At 39.8% G+C, this 24,323-nt stretch overlaps 1 protein-coding gene across 3 annotated transcripts in view; it reads left to right on the forward strand.

The window, feature by feature from the left end:
- LOC121869947 (regulator of chromosome condensation-like) overlaps window positions 1-24,323 on the forward strand; it is a 77,586-nt gene that overhangs the window by 18,150 nt on the left and 35,113 nt on the right. For all 3 annotated transcript variants that reach the window (XM_042371539.1, XM_042371538.1, XM_042371540.1), the window contains exons 2-5: window positions 11,447-11,597; window positions 14,068-14,255; window positions 21,379-21,558; window positions 22,304-22,529. In XM_042371539.1, the coding sequence (XP_042227473.1) occupies window positions 11,456-11,597; window positions 14,068-14,255; window positions 21,379-21,558; window positions 22,304-22,529 (736 nt within the window). In that variant the 5' untranslated portion in view covers window positions 11,447-11,455. The remainder of the gene's footprint in view (window positions 1-11,446; window positions 11,598-14,067; window positions 14,256-21,378; window positions 21,559-22,303; window positions 22,530-24,323) is intronic.

Here is a 24,323-nt window from a genome sequence, read left to right on the forward strand (position 1 = left end):
CCAGGTGTGGTGGGTGTCCCGGAGCATTATCCAAGATGGCAAAATCTTGAATGGAATCCGTTGTTGCAGACAATACTCCTTGGCTCTTGGAATGAAACAAGTCATGAACCAATCCTCAAACAGTGCTAAGGTCATCCAGGCTTTCTTATTACTGCGATAAAACACTGGCAGTGTGTGCTTGCTGACGTGTTTAAAAGCCCTGGGGTTCTCTGAATGATAGATCATGAAGGGCTGTAGCTTGAAACCAGCAACATTCCCCCCTAACAGAAGTGTAATTCTGTCCTTGAATGCCTTGAATCCTGGCATTGTTTTCGCCTCTTTGTGGATGTATGTCTGCTAGGGTGTGACCGTTGCCCTCCAAAAATAAAAAAATGGTCCTACAATGCTGTTCAAAGTTTTAGTGTTGTGTATTTATCTAGGAAACACCCCTGTAAATTTTCTTGGAGATCGGTGCATGTTTGAGCTAGCACCGTCGGCTTTACAAAATAACAAGGAATATTATTATCTAATGAACAAATTTAGTGGAATTTCTTTTATTAGACTTATAAGATATACTAACACCAAGCAAATGATCGATCATATCAGTCTTAATACCCCTAAAACAATATTATAGATTAGTACGAAATACAATAATAGCATTTCTAGGTTCAAGACCCATTTCTCTCAACTGGCGTACAGTGAAAAAAAGAAATACTACTACCCCGCAATGCCTGGAGTGTTTGAGGAGCGCCAGCAGGAGATGGCTGACTTCTTCCGTGAATCTCTAGCCCAACCATTTACATGTGGTGACTACAAGGAGCTGGTAGAGCTTTGTCTGGTGCTTGTAACTAAAGGATCCGAGCCAGTGAACTTCACGATGGTCTACCCCGGCGCACTTCACAAAGCAAAGTGGATGGCTAAACTGCTCTATACCCTCAAGATTGTTCTTTAGTCAGGTCAGATCAAAGAGCAGTTTCCCAAAGCCGAGGTTGTGACTAAAAGTCAAATCAGCAAGTTAGAATGGTTTGCTGTGTTCACAGTCGCTGTTTATGTCCCATGGTGGATTGTTTGCCCCGTTCCAGCAAGTGCGCCACTGAATGACTTGAATTTGGTCGAAACCTTGGCTGAATTTGCCCCATATGACGCCACAATAGTTGACAAAGCACGTGTGGCACTCGGTAGACACACTTGGTACCTAACTGAGGAGTTGGCCCCACAGGCTTTGTTCTAGTCCCAAGTACAAGAAAGGACAAAAGAGGAGATGAGGAAGGCCCTTCTTTGCCATGAAGTCACTGAAGTTACTAAGAGAGTGGGGCTCAATCATGGAGGCTATGGAAAGCCATATCTTCCCCCTGTCCCAGAAAGTGGCACTGCCCTGGTGGACCTAATTGGGCCTGACTCAAGCCGGTTCTTCACCATTTTAGGCATGCCCTATCAGTTTCTCCACAGTCCAGCCAGTGAATGGGCGGATCATGACGACTACCTGAACATGAAACGGGTTGTGGACAAGCTTCAGGTCGTCAATGAGGCTGCAGAGCGTGGTGTAAAACATTGCCATGACTTTCTTAATGTTGCCAGGGATGAGGAGCATTTTCAAGAAGTCCTTCAAGTAGTTGAAAATGACAGACTCCGCGTTCCTAATCAGCGCAAACGATCATCTGTTTCCGAACAGAAATCATGGTTTCTTGCTCTAGAGCAGGGGTCACCAAACTACGGCCCGCGGGCCGGATCCCAAGTCCTTCCCCGGCTCGTGGTAGCTCCTCCTACGCTCTAACGTTACCAGAGCTTTCGTTCTGGCTTGCAAGTATTGAACAGAATGATTATGCGGCCCGCGCTCGTCATTCTTTCAGTTATCCGGCCCACTGTGAAAAAAGTTTGGTGACCCCTGCTCTAGAGAAATAATACCTTGTGAAAATATGATAAAACCCCTTAATGTACCATGAGAGAATAAGATTGATTAACTTTTTTGTGTTAGTGATAACAGCTTTTAATTAAGACAGGCAAATGATTTGTGTTAATATCCCTTATGATGGTTGTGTAATCTCATATATAGGCGCGTATGTCGTATAAGCAAAATCGCTATTTTTCAAATTGCTGGGGCTCACTCAAATATGCATGAATCTTCAAAAAATTGCACGTGGGTATTTTTTATGTCAATATGCAACACCAGAATTTTGAACAGCATTTTAGGACAAAGTTGGGGCAACTGTCACACCCTAATGTCCGCTCAGGCATGCGCTTCCACAATAATTCAGTCTCCTCCACATTGAATATTTGCTCAGGCAAATAATTCCCTTCCACAATCACATCGTCTAACTCCTCCTTAAAAGCTTCGGTAGCACCAACATCAGCACTAGCTGCCTCTCCACTCACCTTAACATTGTGTAGACTGTAGCATTTTTTAAATCTATTAAACCACCCATGACTTGCTGTAAAGGTTTGCTCACATTCATCTCCTGCCTGCTCCATCAGGCTTTGGAACAGGCTTCTTGCTTTAGCCTGTAAGGTGAGAAGGCTTAAGGGTACACGCTTCTGTATCTGGTCTTCTATCCATATCACCCATAATTTTTCCATATCGTGGATAGGACCTTGTCTTTTCTTTGATATTATAGTTCCCTTTATAGGTGTTGTTCCTTTCACTACATCATGAATACGTTCCTTGTCCTTCAGAATAGTGGATATGGTCGAGTGCGAGAAATCTAGGTTGCGTGAGATTGTTGCTACAGTTTTTCCATTCTCATACTGCATTATTATCTTCATTTTCATCTCAAAAGTAATGCCTGTCTCCCTTTCTTTGGAGCACCACCAGCACTTTTACTTGTACGCTTTCCAGTCATTATAAAGTCAATTAAATACGATAACGAAATTTCACAGCGCGATCAGTATAGGATACAATAGCCAAACACCAACTAAACGCTGTATTGAGTGAGTGTACCCATGCGGTGACCCAAGCCGGCCACGCTCTCACTCAGGACAGAAACGTTTCGGTATAGAAAATGCGCGCGTCATTTGAAAAAAATTTTGGTCGCGACTGCGGCGGTCGTATGTCCCGACGGTTGTAAGGTCAGAGCAGGTCGTAAGTGCGGATTGACGTAAGTTGAGTCAGTCGTAAGTCGTGGACTACCTGTATTCAGATTATCACCGATACGAACAAGATTTTAAAAAATAATAGCACGGAAAAAATTTGACAACCCTTTCACACATACAGGTACATTAAAAATCAAATAGTAATTGACTATTGTATTATAGAACAAAGTGATTATAAAGATATAGTATTAGAATTTGGTCATGGTTAAAAGCTTTCACACATTCTTATTTTTGTTCAAGTCAGAATGCGACGCTCAGCAATGTTACCTAGGTATGTTAATTCCTAGCTAACTCGCCAGTCCAACATACAGGCAATTAAAACATCTAATAATTAATTAACGAGTAATATTAGGAGGACACGCTGCTACCTGGCATTTAATTGCAATTCTCAAAAACCCCTCCTTCACCCCCCACCATACACATGACTACCTTCATCTCTTGCCTGGCGATTCAGTTATAAATACACACGAAGGAGAGCTCCGCGAATTTGTTTTGTAATTGCTGAAATACTAAGACCCACGAGGGTTTTATATGCGGTATTTGTACTTATTAGCAGTGATGAAGTAGAGTGACTTTTAATTTGTTATGTCTCTCAATTATTGTATTTGGGACAATTTCTTAAACGATCTCTGGTCAGCATCATGGCAACCACAACACGTCTTCATTGTGAAGTCGTTTAGATTGTTGTGACTATTCCTTGCCTTTAAGTCACTCGGTGAATGTCGCTGCGCCCTCCCGGGCTCATCTTCACTGAAACAGAATATGTAATATATCTTTATATATACATATATATGTATACTGTTTATGGTTTTCTTTGTCCCAATTATTCACGTGCTAGTATGAATGCCATGACTGTCTCTCTTCCTACTCTTACGTTCGTTCACAAAAAACCTTTGGGCTTCCGCCCTCGGTTTTCTAATTGCTCTCAGCATAAAGACCGGATTTGAGTTTTTCTCTCCATAACTTTATTTTATTGATGTCCTCAGTAGCGGGTTCAGCCTTTCCAGGAGAACTTTAGCAAGGCTGCTAGACTTAGCGTTCCTTCCGGAATGTTGACCTTCCGGTCTTCCTAGCAATCTAGAGTTATGTTGAAATGGACTTTACATCCTTATATGGGTTATATGAGAACAATTCAGGGTGGAATTCTCAACCCAATAAATATTGCTAGAGTAATAGTGAATGCTGTTGCCAATAGAGCGCTATGTTAGCGACTCAGCACTGTCAACCCTGCCGGGTGATAGTGCGCACGTAGAAATTTTCGCTTAAGTTATTACTCGGGGGATAATGTCTGTGCCCCTGATTGGCAACAAATAGAGATCTTGATGATCCCTCTAAATAAAATGTTCTAAATGAACTATTTTATGTAAAAAAAAATTCACTGAGGTAAGGAATTAACATACCTAGTTACTGTAACATTGCTGAGCGTCATGATGCCATTCAGCCTGACAATTGCGCCAAAAGTCTTTACAAAACGGGCGAACATCCCCAGAAAGATCCTTGCGAAGGAGGGCATAAGAACCTTTGCTTATCTAGACGATTGGCTGATAATGGGAAACTCTTTCGAAAATTGTCAAAGGGCGACCCAACGTACACTAGTACTATTTCAAAACCTTGGTTTAAAGATAAACCAGGTCAGATCAAATTTAATACCATGTCAAAAGTTGGATTGGTTAGGTCTCCATTGGAATACAAATCAGCAGTCAGTCAGTCTGCCAGAAGCAAAAGTAACAGATGTGATAAACCAAGTAGAAGCCTTTTGTGTAAAGCACAAGGTTTCTTGGCACGATTGGGAAAACTTCTGGGTCTGTTGAATTTTGCCACAATAGTGGTTCCATTGGGAAAGTTAAGGAAAAAGCAACTATCTCATCAGGGCTCGAAGTTGCTTCACAGAAACAGAAATGTTGCTGCTTCTCTCCCTATTCAGATAAAGAATCATCTGTTATGGTGGACAAAGTTGGAGTATCTAATCGGTCCCTCTCCCTGGGTTCCGCCTCAAACAGGTTTGGTCGTTTGTACGGATGCGTCCAAAATAGGATGGGGATACCATTCTTCAAAAGGGGAATTCAGTCAAGGGAAGTGGAGCAACTTCCTTTGGGACAAACACATAAATATAAAAGAATTAGCAGTGGTCCTATTCTTTTTGTCGGCAAACCCAAATTTACAAAATATGACGATCCTGTTTGCCATGGACAACAAAACAGCAGTGTTTTATCTCAATCATCAAGGGCCAACAAGGTCTTGGCCCCTCCTACAACTGTCAGAAAAATTTTTCAGTATTTGTGTAACACAAACACTTTACCTCAAAGCAACTTATATACCGGTTGTACAAAACAATTGGGCAGATGCGCTGTCCCATCTCCGGCCAGTATCGACAGAAACAGAATGGCCCCTAAAGGTATCGAAGTTCAAGAGTCTAGTGAAGAAGTTTGGAACTCCACAGATAGATCTGTTTGCCTCCCTAAAAAATCACAAGATGCCGCTTTATGCATCTCTGGAGGGGTCGAATCTTTTCGGAAATGCCCGACTCTTAGATTGGAACCTTTGGAATTCAATCTATCTGTCCCACCTGTGAAAATATTGCCCAAAGTGGTTCACAAACTCAGATCCTTCTGAGGCAAGGTCCTCTTAATTGCACCATATTGAATCCTACAACCTTGGTGCTCGAATCCGCTACAATTGCAACAAGGATGTCTAGACCAGGTACTACATTCTCAGTTCGAGATATCCTTGGCTCTTCACGCTTGGGGTTTCTCAAAAAAGTTTAAATAGGTTGTTGGGTAATCCCAATATAGCTAACCAAGTATTAGCAGGTCATAGACCCCAAACTTCTATTCAATATGAGAAAGCTTGGAATCTTTTTCAACAATTTATCAAGTTAACAACTCCAGAATCATTATCGGAAACAGTTGTGATAGAATTTTTAGAATTTCTGTTCAGAGTTAAAGGCCTTCAAGGATCGACAATTGCATCTTATAAATCAGCATTGGTTGACCATCTGGCTTGGGGTTTTAATATTACTTTGAACCCAAGGATTTATCAAATGCTAAGATTGTCCTTTTTCATTCAGAGGCCTCCTCGCCCCAAGAGAATCCCACATTGGTCTCTGGAAAAAGTTACTAAACTTCTTATGGGGCCTAATTACAAGATAAATCTGAACAGGGACAGATTGCTCCAGAAGGCAGCCTTCCTTCTAGCAATAGCAACAGGTATGAGAATCAGTGAACTGATTTAAATTTCCAATAATCATCATTATTGGTATTTTCTGATGAGGATGTTATCCTTTTTCCTACTGAGTTCCTAAGAAAAAATGAAAGGGAAGATTTCCAAGCTCAACCTATTAGGATAAAACATCTAATGGATGAAACAAGGGTTCCTCATATATTGCAAATGGCGGCCTTGTTTTTAGAGAAATAAAATTATTTTGCTTTTTATAGCATGACTTTAAACTTTTATTACAAATTATATACAGGTACTCCCCAACTTACGACCACCCTCACTTACGACCTGCCTCAGTCGTACCAAAATTTTTTCAAATTACGTATTTTCGAGTCCCAACGTCAGTGATTGCGCTGTGTACTGACAAAATTTTCGTTTGTAATTCACTTTAAAATGACTGGCAAGGTTAAAAGTGAGAGTTTTGTGGTGCTGAGAAGAATAAGAGACACCCATTTTAGATTTTCTATGTATTATTTAAGCATTTTCGACTTACGCCCTGGATTTGGGTCCCTAACCCCGTCGTAAGTTGGGGAGGAGCTGTATACAGTATCACTCTACGAATGTGGCAGAGTGTATTTCTTGTGTTTTCTCGGAACCAACAACTCGTCCATTCTAAGACACTTTTCTTCTATAGCATTTTTTCTGCTGTTGATTACTTTCACCTAAACCTTACCTTAATTAGACTCAGAAGACTTTTGAGTTGGGGGTCATCAGATCCTTGTCTTCATCATCCACAGGTTGCACTGCCTGGCTGCTCTTTCTCCGACTGAGGGGAAGGTGGGTTCGGCAGGGGGTCTATACCGAGCTGATTGGTTGATTCAAAATCATATCCACCAGTCAATGTCCAAAGAACAACTGTACAAGTCTCAGACTCTAGTGCATATGTTATGAGCATAGTAACCAATAAACGAACACACAGGCGCTCCGAGACAATGGTAACAATAACAAGAGCTTAGAAAAAAATATGAACATTTCCAATAATTTATTGCGATTTTTCTGAAAGAAATGCTATAGAAGAAAAGTGTCATAGAATTGTCTAAACGGATACACCCCATTTCGTCACCAATATCAAATCCGTTCTGTCGCCAATAACGGTTTCGTAATGAAACAGTCGCTGGTATTAGTGACAAATTGTTAGTTATTATTTTACACGAATAGAAATTACACGTTTACAGACGACTCAAGAATTATTGTGTTATTATTATACATGAATATGAATTATTTAATAAAGAAAACTAATAAATAATCGATTAAAACGGTGGTAAATAATCAAAATACAGAACAAATGAAGGTGATTTCTTCTTCTCATCCTCCTCCTCCTCCTCCTTCTTCTCATTCTTATTATCATTCTTCTTCTCACCTCCTCCTTCTCATTCTCATTCTTCAGCACGGGTTGTGGTCAGGCTGTCATGTGATTACTGTAAACAACTGGCAATTATCGATGGAAACGGTTGGCGGTTAATTAAAAACTTTTTTATTATTTGATGTTTTTGATATGCCCAGATTTACTGGGCCACATAGCCTCTTGCATGTTAACAAAAACATTTATTGGTGACTACTATTAGCCAATAGTTAACTAATGTGCATTTTACTTGAATTTTATTTTGGTGGTAAGACTGGTTGAAATTGTCTCATGGCTAACTGGCCAACCTTACCAAAGTTGATATGGGCGCTCTTAACTCTCGTAAGAAGCACACTCGTAGCTGCCGAGTACTGCCACCGACAACACCAAGCTTGCCTTTCAACTCGGCTTGGCTTCTACAAGCTGTATTCAGTTTTGTTCTGGGTGTGGCAAGGAAGTACGATCACGGCAGCAGGCTCTCTCCTGTGATTATTGCCATCAGTGGAGACACAGGAAGTGTGGCACAACCATCACCCAGGATATGTACAGGCAAATAGGCAAACATTTAAAGGAAGGTGGATCATTTGCCCTGCTGCTATTGACCTCCTCTTGGATGAGTCTTCTACTAGTGTTTACAATTCATTCACAGTTAATTTTCCTATTGAGCCAGTTACCCCAGTACAAGAAACATCTCATCAAGATGAACCGATCCCAGAAAACCTTCCGGATGATCAACCAGCTATTTGGGTAATTGTTCCCACTGGTACAAACCGGGGAAAGCTATGATTGCACAACTCTGAGGGTTACACATACACAGTAAGAAAAGAAAAGGAGTCTGTCACGTACTGGACTTGCAGCATCTGCCAGAAGAATAACAAGTGTCCAGCAAGTGTAATTCAGCGAGGGACAACATTTAAGGCAGGTCTAGGCGCTCACAACCACCCTAAACCACCTGGCCTTCTTGCTACAACAAAAGTATCTGTAGCTGTCAAAGAGCAATGTGCACGTGACAACTTCACCTCGGTTGATCAAATAGTTGAAGAGGAATTAACTAGCTACAAACAGAGCCACCCTAATGCCCACCAGTTGCCTAAATCAAGCAGCATTGTCAAACAAGGTAACAGACATCACCAAGCTCAAAGACTACACCACCCAACTCAGCTCAACTTTGAACTCATGTCTGACAGCCTGCCACCTGATTTCATTAGAACAGATAAACAGATATACAATGATGATAACCAGATTACTGTATGCCACATAGTCATGGCCACTGATAATCAGCTTCACCTTTAAGTTCTGCAAGACAGTGGTACAGCAGCCCCCCCAAATTCACGTATTTTTATTTCGCGGTCCTCTATTATTCGCGGATGACACTGGATCTACCCAGCTATGTCTGTGGGTAGTTTTAAAGTTGCCGGCATTTTTGCGGCTGGGACAGGAAGCCATTCATTCTAGAGAGTAATTTCCTCTACCTGTATTGTAAATATGTGTGTGTGTAGACACACATATAAAACACTTGCAATAAATAATAATGGGAAAATCCTCTCACAAATAATCAGAAACAAATTTATTAAAATGTGACAGTCCACCTTCAAGTCCGTGCTTTATTTATTAAAGCACGGACTTGAGGGTAGACTCAAGTTTTTTATAAATTTGTTTCTGATTATTTGTGATGATTTTCCCATTATTATTTATTTGTATGTGTTTTGTGTGTGTGTGTCTACACACACACACATATATACACATTACAATACATGCATACAATCAGAAACAAAGAGAGGAGATTGATGATAATATAGTAATGAATCATACAAAGGAATCTGGTTCACTTTGTTAGTTGATGATGAAGTTTGCTATTTCTCATTATTGCTTTCCAGACGTACAAGTCATTCTGTATACTATACTGTATTGTTACTCTTCCACCCTCTGCACTCTGGACTATTAGAAATACTATATTAAAAGTATAATACAGTCAACCCTCGTTAATTCGGACTAATAGGGGGGAAAGGGTGTCCGTTTTAGCCAATTGTCCGAATTAACCGATTTAGGGGTTAATATTGCATTATATTTCAAAGTCATTGTTTTCGTCACGATTTTATCCCACTTTCCACTGTAATACGTACGTAATTTCAGCAAAAATATTACATTTCCGTGAATGCATTATATCAAGCACAGTATGAATAGAATACCATTGTAATATAACAGTATTTTAACCAAAAACTACTAAAAAAACCAATAACATCTCAAGAACATCGGAAGCTTAGGTAAAGTCTTTTGTTTTCGTCATGTATTTTATCCTATTTTACATTGAAATACATCACGTTTCAGCAAAACTACTATTTATTTCCGAGAATATATTCATTCAGGCGCAGTTTAGGTAAAATATATGTGTGATGTAACAGTTTTTTAACTGAAAACGATTCGAAAAACACGTACCCTCTAGCCCTGTTCAAGCAGAGGACTGGGAGAAGCTGTTTGGTGCTGCAGACGATGACAAGGAAAATGATTTGGATGAATTTTAATGAAAATATTCAGAAATATGGTATCGTAGTATTTATTCAAGTCAATTAGGATAGGATATTAATGTAATACAACAGTTTTTTAACTGAAAACCAATCGAAAAGCAATTACGGTAACATCTTTTGAACGAAAGAAAGCGAAAGTCATTGTTTTCGTCACGATTTTATCCCACTTTCCACTAATACCTACGTCATTTCAGCAAAAATATTACATTTCCGTGAATGCATTATATCAAGCACAGTATGAATAGAATACCATTGTAATATAACAGTATTTTAACCAAAAACTATTAAAAAAACGAATAACTTCTCTAGAACAACGGAAGGTTAGGTAAAGTCTTTTGTTTTCGTCATGTATTTTATCCTATTTTACATTAAAATACATCAAGTTTCAGCAAAACTACTATTTATTTCCGAGAATATATTCATTCAGGCACAGTTAAGGTAAAATATACATGTGATGTAACAGTTTTTTAACTGAAAACGATTCGAAAAACACGTGTACCGTGTAGCTGATACTCAACAGCTGGTGGTGCGTCATGTGTCGTTGTAAACAATAGGAGGTTGAAGTAGATTACCGGGTATTATATTAAGTGTGAAATATCAAAAAGGTTTTTATTACCGGTATTTTTTGTAGATCAATGAGAACTGTGATACCGTATAAGATATGATAAGTTAGCCTGTGCTAAGAACTTCAACATGGACTACTGAAAACACGTTGTAAGGTAATTTAGCCCATTGTAAGTTGGTGAGCTTCATTTGCTGAAGGAACTGCACAACTTTTCATTACAAATTTTACGTTTCCATTGTTTACTGGCAGTAAATGGTAAATATTTTTCATGTCTGAAGCTAAAAGTTGCATCCCTCCCCCACACTAGTGGTGATGTTACATTTGACCAAAAAGACGCTGGTGTTTTATCCCAGCAGTGGGTGGACCAGCATTTTAGCTTAAGGTCCGCGTAGGTAATTTTCCTACACATCTTAAAAAAAAAAAAAAAAAAAGTTCGTTCAGATTTTGTCCCAATTATCCGAAATCCGGATTGAAGGGGTCCGAATTAACGAGGGTCGACTGATACTGTACAGTATAATAGTTGAAAATAAAATAAAAGTGCAATAAAATACTGTATGTTGGAAATAGAATAAAAGTAATAAAATAGTAATACAGTAGAATAAAATTACTGAAGAATAGTTGGAAATCGAATAAAAATTTAATAAAATTATTGGAAATACTGTGCAGTAAAGTGTAATAACATGGCAGAAAATAGAATAAAATGTTTATTAAAAATAATACTTAATGTTTCAGATTTAAAAAATGGTACGATCAAGATCAGCTGCTAAAGCAGCAACTCAGGAGGTGAAGGTCAATGGAGAAGTTTCACCTAAAGTACCCAAAGGGAGAGGTCGTAAACGTGGACTGCCAACAAAGGATTCACCGGAAATAAAAAAAATGAAAAGTAAGTTAGGTATTAACGTTATCAGAAAATTTGATGGGTAACTTGTTCACTGCTACTGTACTGTACAGTATGTGGTTGTCTTATCTCTACCTAAATACCTGTACAATAATTTTTTATAAACATCTTAGTCAAGCATTTGCTTCATGAATGGATAAATAGAGAGGTTAAGGGATCCACAGTGCACTGCAGGATGAGGTGAGAGTATTGTAGGTTCACTCCTCACAACAATGTGACAGTGAGCAAGGGAGCATATGGGCTGTCTCTAGTGGTTACTTACTCATCAGCCCACCTGCTTCCATAAGGCCTCAAACATTCGAGCTACAGTACATAGCAGAGTCTATGTGTGCTAACACTTTTTGCATGAACTTTGAATAACCAACCTGGCCAGTTGCATCTATACTAACTTAAGTTTCACAAAGTGGGAGGGTGGTAGAAATAGGGTCTTCACATAGCTAATTGTGAAATTGCATTAAATGATGTAGCACAAAATGAGGGGCACCTCTATGTTCTTATGCGAGGCTACTCTGCCATTCTTATTTCCTTGTATTTTATTTACATTGCAATATAATTTTATCTCATTCAATTGAATTACAGTAGAACATTAATTTAACGTGAAACAATTTAAAATTAATGATTTAAAGCGACACCCACAATTAAGGATATCGTATTAATTTAAAGCGAATCTTTCCTATTTTGCGCAAATCAAATTTGGCGCGCGTCATATGGAAATACTATTTTAAGTTTCGCGCCTGATGTTTCCCACCAGACGCCTCTCTGGGCACGTTACAAGGCTTCCTCCACCCTCCCACCAGACTCCTCTCTACCAAGGCTGCCTGCCACCCTCCCAAGTTTGCCTCTTGCCACTCTCAAGGCTGCCTGCCACCCCACCAGACGCCTCTCTGGGCACGTTACAAGGCTGCCTGCCACCCTCCCACCAGACGCCTCTCTGGGCACGTTACAAGGCTGCCTGCCACCCTCCCACCAGACGCCTCTCTGGGCACGTTACAAGGCTGCCAGCCACCCTCCCACCAGACGCCTCTCTGGGCACGTTACAAGGCTGCCAGCCACCCTCCCACCAGACGCCTTCCCACACCCTCTCGCATCCTCAGTTCTCGTGCTGACGCTCCTGTGATCGGACATACTGTGTGACACTATCTCCTTCCACCGCGTGCATCAACCATCGCCACTATGTCCAAGAGGCCAGCTACTGCATCATTAACTACCCCAAAGACCAAGAAATCAAGGCAAGCAATTTTACCGGAGCAGAAAAACAAGGTGCTGGAAGCACTTCAGCGTGGAAGTGGTGCTTCAAGTGTGGGGCGCCAATTTGGACTATCGGAGAGCTCTGTCTGCACTATCAAGCTCAACGAGAAGAAAATTAGCATAATACAGTACTACAAAAATAAATGTTTTGTTTATTCTAGGAGATGGGCTGAGGTGCATCTGGGTAGACTCTGAGTCAGGGCAGGGGGGGGGGGGCAGTGATGCAAGGCAGCAGACAGTACAGAACCATGCAGTAACAGTACCATCTAGCTCTCAACTTGACTGCAGGGAGTGCTTGCTCCATATATATTATGCCATATATTTTTATCATATTTATTAGTTAATAAATTTTTTTTTAATATTTTGTGTTTCAAGTACCAAACTAAATTATTCCATTGAAACAACACTTTGATTTAGTGCAAATTCGATTTAAAGCGACCTCTCTTGGAATGTATCTCGCGTTAAATAGATGTTCTACTGTACCATAATTTATTCATATTATTTTCAATACACTGTATTATCATACAATACTTCATATTATATATGTCCTTACATCATCTATACCGTGTTATTTATACAGTACAGTACAGTATTTTTTTTATCATTCGCCATTTATCAGCTTACTAGCCGTTTGGGCTTTTACCTTACTCTATCTTGGTTTGGTTTACAATAATCTCTCATAGCTATACTGTATCAACTTTTTTATCTTGTAGTCCATTTATATTCCAATAACTAACTTACCCCAGTGACCACTGAGATACTGTACCTTTATTGCTCTATGAATGATATTTCATGAAGCAAAATGAAGATTTACAAAGAATGTTGATCTTTTGGGTTTGTCTATTTGCATGCTTAAGAGTTCATAAATTCGAGTCATCTTTGCCAAATTTTTACAGCTGTTCAGCCTTGTCTGTAGCTCATTACAGTACTGTACAGTTTTGATTACCATGGAATAAGGTCACTCAGGGTCCTCACTGAAGCTTACCACATGCTAGGAAGGATCCATCATTATTAACCTACTGCTGTGGTATTTGCTCAGATGACAGCCATTGTAGCTTAAGGGTTCCCAGGGTTCCAAAGCCTCAAGCCTGTCGTGGACATATTCATGAGTCATTCTATCCAGTTTCATTTATAACGGGAAATTCGTTAATAATCGCTCATTTTTGTGTTAAACTTTAATAAATTGTGTATTTTTCTTTTTACATAGTGAAGTTGGAGGCCCCTAACGTGGAGAATGGTGTGGTGTTGACAGTAGGTATGGGTGACATTGGCCAGCTTGGCTTAGGACCAGATGTGGATGAGAAGACTCGGCCAGCTGTTGTGCCTAACCTTACTGACATTGTTGCTATTGCAGCGGGCGGCCTCCACTCCGTCGCCTTGGATAAGGCTGGCAAGGTCTGAATTTTATATTAGATATTTTACTTTTGTTTTTCTATATATTAATTAGTTATAAGTAGAAAATATGCAGTACTGTGTATATACAGCTAGACCCCGACTTACGACTACGTGGACTTACGTCCATTGGTACTTACGACCTGCTTTGACTATATGTCCGTACGGGACATACGACTGCTACCGTCGTGACCAAAAATATTTTCAAATGACGCGCGCATTTTGTATACCGAAACGTTTCCGTCCCGGGCGAGAGGGAGGCACGTCTCGGGTCGCCTCGTGGGTACACTCACTCAGTGGAGCGCTTTGTTTGTGTTTGGCTATCGTATCCTATACTGATCGCGCTGTGAACTTTCGTTATTATCGTATTTAATTGACTTTACAATGACTGGAAAGCGTAAAAGTGAGAGTGCTGGTGGTGCTCCAAGGAAAAGGAGACAGGCAATTACTTTTGAGATGAAACTGAAGATAATAACACAGCATGAGAATGGAAAAACAGTAGCAACAATCTCACGTGACCTAGGTTTCTCACACTCGACTATATCCACTATTCTGAAGGACAAGGAACGTATTCATGAAGTAGTGAAAGGAACAACACCTATAAAGGGAACTATAATATCAAAGAAAAGACAAGGTCCTATCCACGATATGGAAAAATTATTGGTGATATGGATAGAAGACCAGATACAGAAGCGTGTACCCTTAAGCGTTCTAACCATACAGGCTAAAGCAAGAAGCCTGTTCCAAAGCCTGAAGGAGCAGGCAGGAGATGAATGTGAGCAAACCTTTACAGGAAGTCATGGGTAGTTTGATAAGTTTAAAAACGCTACAGTCTACACAATGTTAAGGTGAGTGGAGAGGCAGCTGGTGCCGATGTTGGTGCTGCCGACGCTTTTAAGGAGGAGTTAGATGATGTGATTGTGGAAGGGAATTATTTGCCTGAGCAAATATTCAATGTGGATGAGACTGGATTATTGTGGAAGCGCATGCCTGAGCGGACACACATCCACAAAGAGGCAAAAACAATGCCCGGATTCAAGGCATTCAAGGACAGAATTACACTTCTGTTGGGGGGAATGTTGCTGGTTTCAAGCTAAAGCCCTTCATGATCTATCATTCAGAGAACCCCAGGGCTTTTAAACATGTCAGCAAGCACACACTGCCAGTGTTTTATCGCAGTAACAAGAGAGCCTGGATGATCCTAGTACTGTTTGAGGATTGGTTCATGACTTGTTTCATTCCAAGAGCCAAGGAGTATTGTCTGCAGCAAAGGATTCCATTCAAGATTTTGCCATCTTGGATAATGCTCCGGACACCCACACACACCTGGGCGACATATGCACCCTGATGTTAGGTAGTGTGCATTCACCTAACACTACCTCTATCATCAACCCCATGGATCAAGGTGCTATTAACAACTAAGCGTGTGTTATACTGACCAACCGGCTCAGGCTGTTGCTGCTACTGAAGGTGAAAACACTCAGAGAGTTTTTGGAAGGAGTACAACGTTTTGTCATGTATAAGAACATTAGTACACAGCATGGGATCAGGTTACAAAACATTGCATGAATGGAATATGGAAGAAAATCCTGAAAAAGATATGTGCACAGTTCAAAAGTTTAATGAAAATGAAGTTATTTTGGATATTAGTAACAAGATAGTGGAGTTAGGTAAACAGCTGGAGTTAGAAATTGAAACTGGTGTTGGACAGTTGGTTGAAAGTGTAAGCAAGAAGAGCTCAGTAACGAGGATCTTATTGAACTAGATGCAGAAGAATTGCAGAGGAAAGAGATACAAAATGTGAAGAAGAAAACTGCACCCCCAAAAAAAGTTTCAGTGAAACAAATGGCAGAAGCATTTGCTACAATTAATAAAAGCAATGCAAATGTTTGATGACATGGATCAAAATTATGGCGTTATACTTAAAGTTGACAGAAGCGATCCAAGATACCTTGCTTGCTACTATAGAATTTATAATGAAAGAAAAAGCAAACTGTGCAGTCTGAAATTTGGACATCTATTTCAAAGTCCCCAGTGCTGTCTCCTCATGCCCCCTGGTGTGCTGCCTCTTCACTCCTCAGATGATCCCAATACCTTCAACCAGCAAGTTTTTCACAGTACATAAACCTGTCTGATAAGCGGCATTGATGACCCACACCAGCCCTGTCTCCTCCTCTGCTTCTTCGAAGAATTAATATAGTCTCCATATTATCCTGTAAATGAAAATTATGGGGGCCCACGTGTGCATTCAGCTGACTACATTTAAAAATTAAGTGCTCAGTCACACCAACCCCGTGTGCATTAGTGATACATTTAGGTAAGTGCTCAGTCACACTGTATCCATTCCTCATTATTTATTACTTTTACTGTACTGTATCCATTCCTCATTATTTTTTACATTTAGTGTACTGTATTTCATTGTAGATTTTTTATTTATTTATTTTTTTAAAAATGTTAATTTTTTTTTTTTTTTTTTATCTCGTCGAACTTCGGTTGGGTTCCCTAACCCGTTCGTAAGTCGGTCTAGCTGTATACCTTCTCCTGACTTAAGACCACCCGGACATACTGACATGCTAGCACAAAATTTTTCAAATTACTTACGAGTCCCAACGTCGGTGATTGCTGTATACTGACAAATTTTTGTTTGTAATTCACTTTAAAATGGCTCAAGCTTAAAAGTGAGTTTTGTGGTGCTGAGAAGAAAAAGGCACCCATTTCAGATTTTCTATGTACAGTGGGGTATGCTATATGACGGATCCTACTACGAATATTCCTATAACGAACGGTTTTACCTATCATGAGAATGCTATATAGCTTTAACTCCATGACGGATGAATACAGGACTACTTCACCTGGTATGAATATTGTTGTACGCGACCCCTGGCAAGCGTCCAGGTGCCATCTTCAATCTCATTGTGTAGCCAGTGCACCACTATTATTATTTGAAATTTCGTCTTTTGATGTGAAATAGAGAGTTATTTGGATAAATATTTTTGTTTCTAGAGTGTACAATTGTGACAATAGATAAAGTCCAGCAGTAAAGCTCATGTCTCTTGAATCTAGGAAAAGAAATCATAAAAAAAGCATTGGAACAAGCATTGCGAAACTTAGTGATGAGTATGGGATCTGGCTAAATCGACTATATGTGCGATTTTTAAAGAATAAAGGAGTTGAAAACTGTTTGAAGTGGCTAAGGAATCTCTAGACTTAGCCAAAGCAAGGTGTAATGTGATTGAGGAGGCGGAAAATTTACTCTTAGTGTGGATAAAGGAAAAGAAATGGCAGGTGATAGCATTAGTGAAGCTATAATTTGTGAGAAGGCCAGACAATTGTTTGAGAACCTTAAAGCCAAGACTCCCAGTGCAAGTAGTAGTGATATGCCAGTGTTTAGGGGTGCCAAGGGGTGGTTTACTGGTTTCAGAAGGAGGAAATAAATTACATAGTGTTGTGAGACATGGTGATGCTGCTATTTAGATAAAGGAAGCAGCTTAGGAACACCATTTTTGAATGTTATTAAAGAGGCGACTTTGTTTCTCCTTGAAGTATTCAGCGTGATGAAACTGGACTTTTTGGAAAAAAAATACTTATAAGCTGTACATACATTACCAAGAGGAAGCTGTCCTGGCCGCCGTAATGAAAGACAGGCTTACCCTCCTTCTTTGTGCTTATGCTTCTGGTGACTGCAAAATAAAGCCACTCCTTGTGTACCATGCAGAAAACCCCAGAGCTTTCAAAAACATTAGGAAGACCCGCCTTGGTGTTATGTGGCGGTCAAACCCAAAGGCTTGGGTGACCAGGAATTTATTCTCTGAGTGGGTGATTGAGGTGTTTGGACCCAGTGTTCGGGAATACCTCAGGGAGAATAATCTTCCACTGAAAGCTTTGTTGATGGACAATGCACCAGCCCACCCTCCTAATTTGATGGTTGAATTGCCAGAGGAGTTCAACTTCATCACTGTGCACTTCTTGCCACCCAACACAACACCTCTCATCCAGCCCATGGATCAACAGGTAATTTCTAACTTTAAGAAGCTGTACACAAAGGCACTGTTTAGAAAATGTTTTGCGTCCACTTCTTCCAGTGATGTTAGCTTGAAGGAATTTTGGAAGAGTCACTTCAATATTGCAGATGCTGTTTTTTTAATTACCTCAGCCTGGAAAGAGGTTACTGTGAGGTGTCTTTGTGCTGCTTGGAGGCCATTGTAGCCTGAATGTGTCCTTCAAAGAGACTTTGAAGGCTTCGAACAGTTAGAAGAAGAGGCTGTTGTTCATGAAATTGTGTCTGGGCAATTCCATGGGCCTGGAAGTGGATGATGATGATGTTGAGGAGTTGGTGGAAGAGCACAGTAAGGAACTGTCCACTGAGGAGCTGCTTGAGCTTCACAAAGAACAAACGAGACACTAAAGCGGAGCTTAACTTCTGAGGAGTCAGGGGAGGAGGAGGACAAGGAGGAAAGCCGCATCATTCCAGCCAAAGATCTCAAGGATGCGTTCTTTTGCTGGAGCAAACTGTCCAAACTTGCAGAGGATTATCATCCTGATGTTGGTTCTGTGCAAAAGGCCATCAGTGTGTTTAATGACAATGTTATGAACTACTTTTGGAAGGTCCTGAAATCAAGGTTGAAGCAGCCAACCCTGGATTCCTTCATTACAAAGGTAACAAAAGACCCTACAGACAAAGTGCCTGTGAGACAGTCACCAAAGAGGGCTAGGAAGGATGACTCCTCTCCTTCCACCTCTTCTCCATAATTCTCTCCTCCCCCCTCCCCCTCTGCCTCCTGTCCTGCATGCTGAACAACACTAAGGTAAGATAAAGTACCATATTTTTTACATTTTCCACAGAATTTTTTCAGTGTTAAGTGGTTGTATTTGGGGGCCTGGAACGGATTAATCCTATAACGAACGAATGCTATAACGAACGAGGTTCTAGAACCAATTAGATTCGTTATAGCATACCCCACTGTATTATTTAAGCATTTTCAACTTCCGACCATTTCGACTTATGACCCGGATTTGGGTCGAGGGTTCGAATCCTGGCTGGTGAGGGCGTTGATTATATGTTCAAAGTCCGCGTGTTGTATGGACTAGAAATGAAGTATATATATGGTACCTCGTGTTTCATACCAGCTGGATTCGGTAAAATGCTACTGACACCACATACGAGGCACAGGCAGTTCCCAATGAGGTTCACGGCGCCATCAGCTCGATGAACAGGCTTTGTGTAAAATATAACAGAGTCTAGGGCGGCTTTTAGTGTCCTTCTGGGTTGGTCGGTAGCGTTCCCTAGTCCCACCCAGTTGGTCGTGGGTTCGGATCCTGGCTGGTGAGGTCGTTGATTATATGTTCAAAGTCTGCGTGTTATATGGACTAAAAATGAGAGTGTGTGTGTATATATATACAGCTAGACCCCGACTTACGACGGAGTTAGGGACCCAAATCCAGGTCGTAAGTCCGAATGGTCGTAAGTCCGACATAGATAAAAAATAAATCTACAATGAAATACAGTACACTAAATGTAAAAAATAATGAGGAATGGATACAGTACAGTAAAAGTAATGAATAATGAGGAATGGATACAGTGTGACTGAGCACTTACCTTTAATGTAGTCAGCTGAATGCACATGGGGCCCCCATAATTTTCTAATTACAGTAGTACCCCGATTTACGCGGTCAATTGAACCCACAGGGTACCGCGGAAAGTGAAATCCGCGTAAATGGAACAACAGAACATATGGGATTAATTCCAATAGAGACTGGCCCGACCCCCAAACTCCACTTTTTGACGACACACAACTATGTTGTAGTAAAAATATTATCTTAACTTTATGATGGTATGCACACACAATTAATAATTAAGAGAAATATCAATAATATTAGTTTTTTTAACACTTACATTAGTAGAAAAGATGGCTGGGCACACAGGGATGGGGGGTTGGTTCCGAGGCAGAGGGCAGATTATTGGCCTTCACCTGTATCATTTGTATCAATTGTATCACTATCCACCACATAGGCTTGCAGGGCCTCTTTGTCAAACCCCTCAAAGTCCATATCCTCACTATCACTATCACTAACTTAGGCCGGCTGTGGTGGGTGGCGGTGAAGAACTCGGTAATGTTTTGATGACTGGGCGACCTTGTGCGCATCCTGCCCGCGCCGTTTCCCGCGTATATGAGTAGATGCACCGCGGAAAGTGAAAGTTCGGTTCTGGCGAGGCACTGCATAAATGAGAAATCGTACAAAGTGAAACCGCGTAAAGCGGGGTAATACTGTGTGTGTGTGTGTGTGTGTGTGTGTGTGTGTGTGTGTGTGTGTGTGTATATATATATATATATATATATATATATATATATATATATATATATATATATATATATATAGTAAATCCACAATGAAAACGTGGATAAGATAAATCTTGATAAAATCACACGGGAAAATGGAAACAATCTTAGCTTTCGTCTTTAGTCAAGACATCTTCAGAGGCAACTGGACTACATGGACAGAAAGAGGCTTAAATATACAGGGTATTATTTATTACTATACCTGGTTTTCCCCCCAAAATTTCTCAGAGAGGGAAGAGCCAGCGAGTGTAGTGTGAGAAGAGGGGGAGGGAGTTGAGTCCATTATTTGAATGGACATTAACTTGGCGACTGTATTTCTCTATTTCTCTTAAGTATTAATTGTGTGCATGTACCATCATAAAATTAAGATGTTATTTTTACTAGAACATAGGTATTGTGTTGGAAAAAGTGGAGTTTGGGGGTCAGCTGGTCACTATTTCATTTAATCCCATATGTTATGTTATTCACTTTACGCGTTTCTCACTTTCCGCGGTACCCTATGGGTTATATTAACCGCGTAAAGTGAGGGTTGACTGTATAGAAAAATTTTGATAATTTTGGTAGCCATGATATAAAAAATTCTTTATATAAAGTTGAGATATATCCCAACCCTACTGTAATAAAAAATTATAGTACAGTACTTTTGAAAAAGTAAAGAGTGTACCCCAAAAATTTTACTTGAGTACAGTACTCAAATACATTTATTTAATTACCTTATAACTCTGTGTATGTTATCTAGAAAAATGTTATAGGTGGAAATTTAATGGCTACTGTAATTGCATTTTCAGGTCCACACATGGGGCTGCAATGATGAGGGTGGTTTAGGTCGCCAGACACCCAATGATGAAGCTAACTTCACTAGTGGCTCAGTAGACATTGATGGGAAGGTTGTTCAAATTTCGGCCGGTGATTGTCACACAGCAGCCCTCCTTGAAGATGGCCGGGTGTTTGCTTGGGGATGCTTCAGAGTATGTACAGTACAGTCCTTCTTGGTATCTTTTATGACAGTTATCATGACATTTCTATTGTGGCTCCATTTTCTGCAATGTTAGTAATAGCTATCCCTATGTCTTATCATTCATCAGTGTTGTATCTTGTCACCATTATTGAAATTTGAGCATCATTATTATTCTAATATTGATTATCGCATAATTTTGTTGTTTCTTTGTGTATCAGCTGGGTGGCCATGCAGGTTTAAATAACTTTTTACTGTATTATTTTAATCCCTGTTGCTTAAATCTTCTTAGTAGCTACCAATAGTTCAAGAAAGATTTTGTATGTTCTTTAATGTGAAAGTTGTTCCCTTCTAAACTAGACTGAGGGTAGGATTTGTTTTCATTCTGTCTGGTGGTTTTAAATATTCTGGTTACTAACATATTTCACACCACTATAGTTTATATCCAATAAATACATAATTTGTTAATGCTTAATGAAATACCCGCGAAAAATAATGCACACGGGTGGTTGGAAAATTGAAGAAATCTTGATGTTAATGTAGCCCAAACTTGTGGATTGTGTTGGAGAAAGACACCATAAGGACAGTCTCCTCTTGACAAATATTTCATTGGTTCATTCTTTTGAATAAATAAGACCTCTGATATGTAGTCAGTAATTAATTTTGATATCAACTTCAGCTAAAAAAAAATTCTAATAGTCCTTAAAATTGCAAAATGATTTTGCATTACATAAATTATGTACTGTATATTATTTCAGGATAACAATGGAGCTCTGGGATTATTAGATAAAGGGAGTATACAGAAAACACCAAGACAGCTTCTAGAGGGTGTTCCTATTATAAAGGTCAGTTCTGGCAACAACCACTTGGTACTGCTGGCACATGATGGTCGTGTGTTCACCTGTGGCTGTGGAGAGGCTGGACAGTTGGGCAGGATTGCTGAAGCTTTTGCCAACAGAGATTCTAGAAACCGGAAAGGCATAGGTAAAGGCCCTTCAGTATGAAGTCTGGTTTTTTTAAGTGTACTCAATTTAGTTGCTTGTCCTGAGTAATGTCACTTCCTCCCATCTCTCTCTCCTTTTCTCTTTTCTTCTCCTTTTCCTTTTTTCTTCTTTTCCTTTCTCTCTTTCCTTTTCTCTCTCTTTCTTTCCTTTTCTCTTTTTCTTTCCTTTGCTCCTTTCTTCTTTCCTTTTCTCTCTTCATCTCTGCTATGTTGATCTTTTTTCCTCTTCTTTCTCTTCCACTTCTCTCTTTCTCTCTCATGATTTTTGCTCAGTTTTGTTTTATTTTGTATTTCCTATGCTTTGATGTGTTAGATTTGACAGAAAATCACATAATCATGGATGATAGTAACGAATGTTTTTTATTGTAGCTGTGTTGCAGATTTATTCTCAAAAACCACAAGGTCACTTTCCCTTTCTTGTCACTGGCAAATGGGGGGGGGGGTGATGATAGCAGCTGTGTTTATTACCTGGGTATATTGTTCTTTTACGGTATGTTAGACAGGTTTATAGTACATTTTTATTATTTTAATATACCGGTAATCTTCATTTTAATCCAGCTTCCCAAACGTAAGTTTCAGTATGAAATAATTAGTGGTAGGACCTTGTGAGTCGTTTACTGTATACATAAATATTACATAAATTATTTCTGCAATTCTTCACAAACAAAACACACAACTCAATTGAACATGTGATGTCGAACGTGAACTGTAAACACTGCATAACCCTGCGCCAAGCCAAGCCATAACAACCGTTCAAGTGGAATCGACGTTAGAGCAAACGCGTTCGCATTTTACAAATATTGTTCCTCTATTCATCATTCGCGTTAGAGCCAATTCACGTTGTCAAAACACGCATTATAGCAGAACTCACTGTACACCATTTTTACCAAAATGGTCCTAAAAGTTTGGTTAAATAAATGGCAGGGAGTATTTAAGAAACTTTTATGTGGATTTTCCTCCTGTAGTCATAGTTTTCTTAATATATACACTACCAGTAAATGTGAGGAATAAATAAGAATAATACCAACAAATAATTTACAACAAAAAATACTGTATTGCCAAACCAGTAAATAAAAACCAAATGCAAGTTTAACACAGTCGCCATTTGCATATATAGGGGGGTGTCCCCCAAATTCGCGGGGGTTAGGTTCTCAAAATGACCGCGAATCGCCAAATCCGCGAATAACATTTGCTGGCTGGTGGGAGGAGGTGGTACATTTTTACTTGTGTACAAAGAAATGTACAGTCGACCCTCGTTAATTCGGACCCCTTTAATCCGGATTTCGGATAAATCGGACGAAATCTGAACTGTCCATATCAAATTTCTGGTTCTGGGATTGTCCCAGTTGCAATTGGGGTTGCAATTTCAAATTCTGTGTCACTATTAAGAAATAACAAAGTCCCTGGTGCACTCTAAGATTAAGAGAAAATGGACGACTCAGGAGTGCTGAAGTGAGAGAAAACGAACTCCTATGACGGGGCACTCAAATAAAGAGACATAGCTACATGTTTTGTGGACTAGCCACTGTACAGTATCCTTTTCATCACTTTGTAATAAACCTCGTTATGCCTATGTGTTTCTGATAATTACCATAACATTATATATTTATATATTTAGCGGTTGTACAAACACAAGGCCTCACACATGCCATTCAGACTGACAGACTTGACAAGTTTTACCAACCATAAAGACAGTTGAAGCTTTAAACATCACTCACAATGGATCTTGAATATTCCAACTGTAATCAGACATACCTAAGTTGCCTCAACAATTG

Source organism: Homarus americanus, unplaced genomic scaffold, assembly GCF_018991925.1.
Source record: "Homarus americanus isolate GMGI-L3 unplaced genomic scaffold, GMGI_Hamer_2.0 scaffold14467, whole genome shotgun sequence".
NCBI classification, from domain to species: domain Eukaryota; kingdom Metazoa; phylum Arthropoda; class Malacostraca; order Decapoda; family Nephropidae; genus Homarus; species Homarus americanus.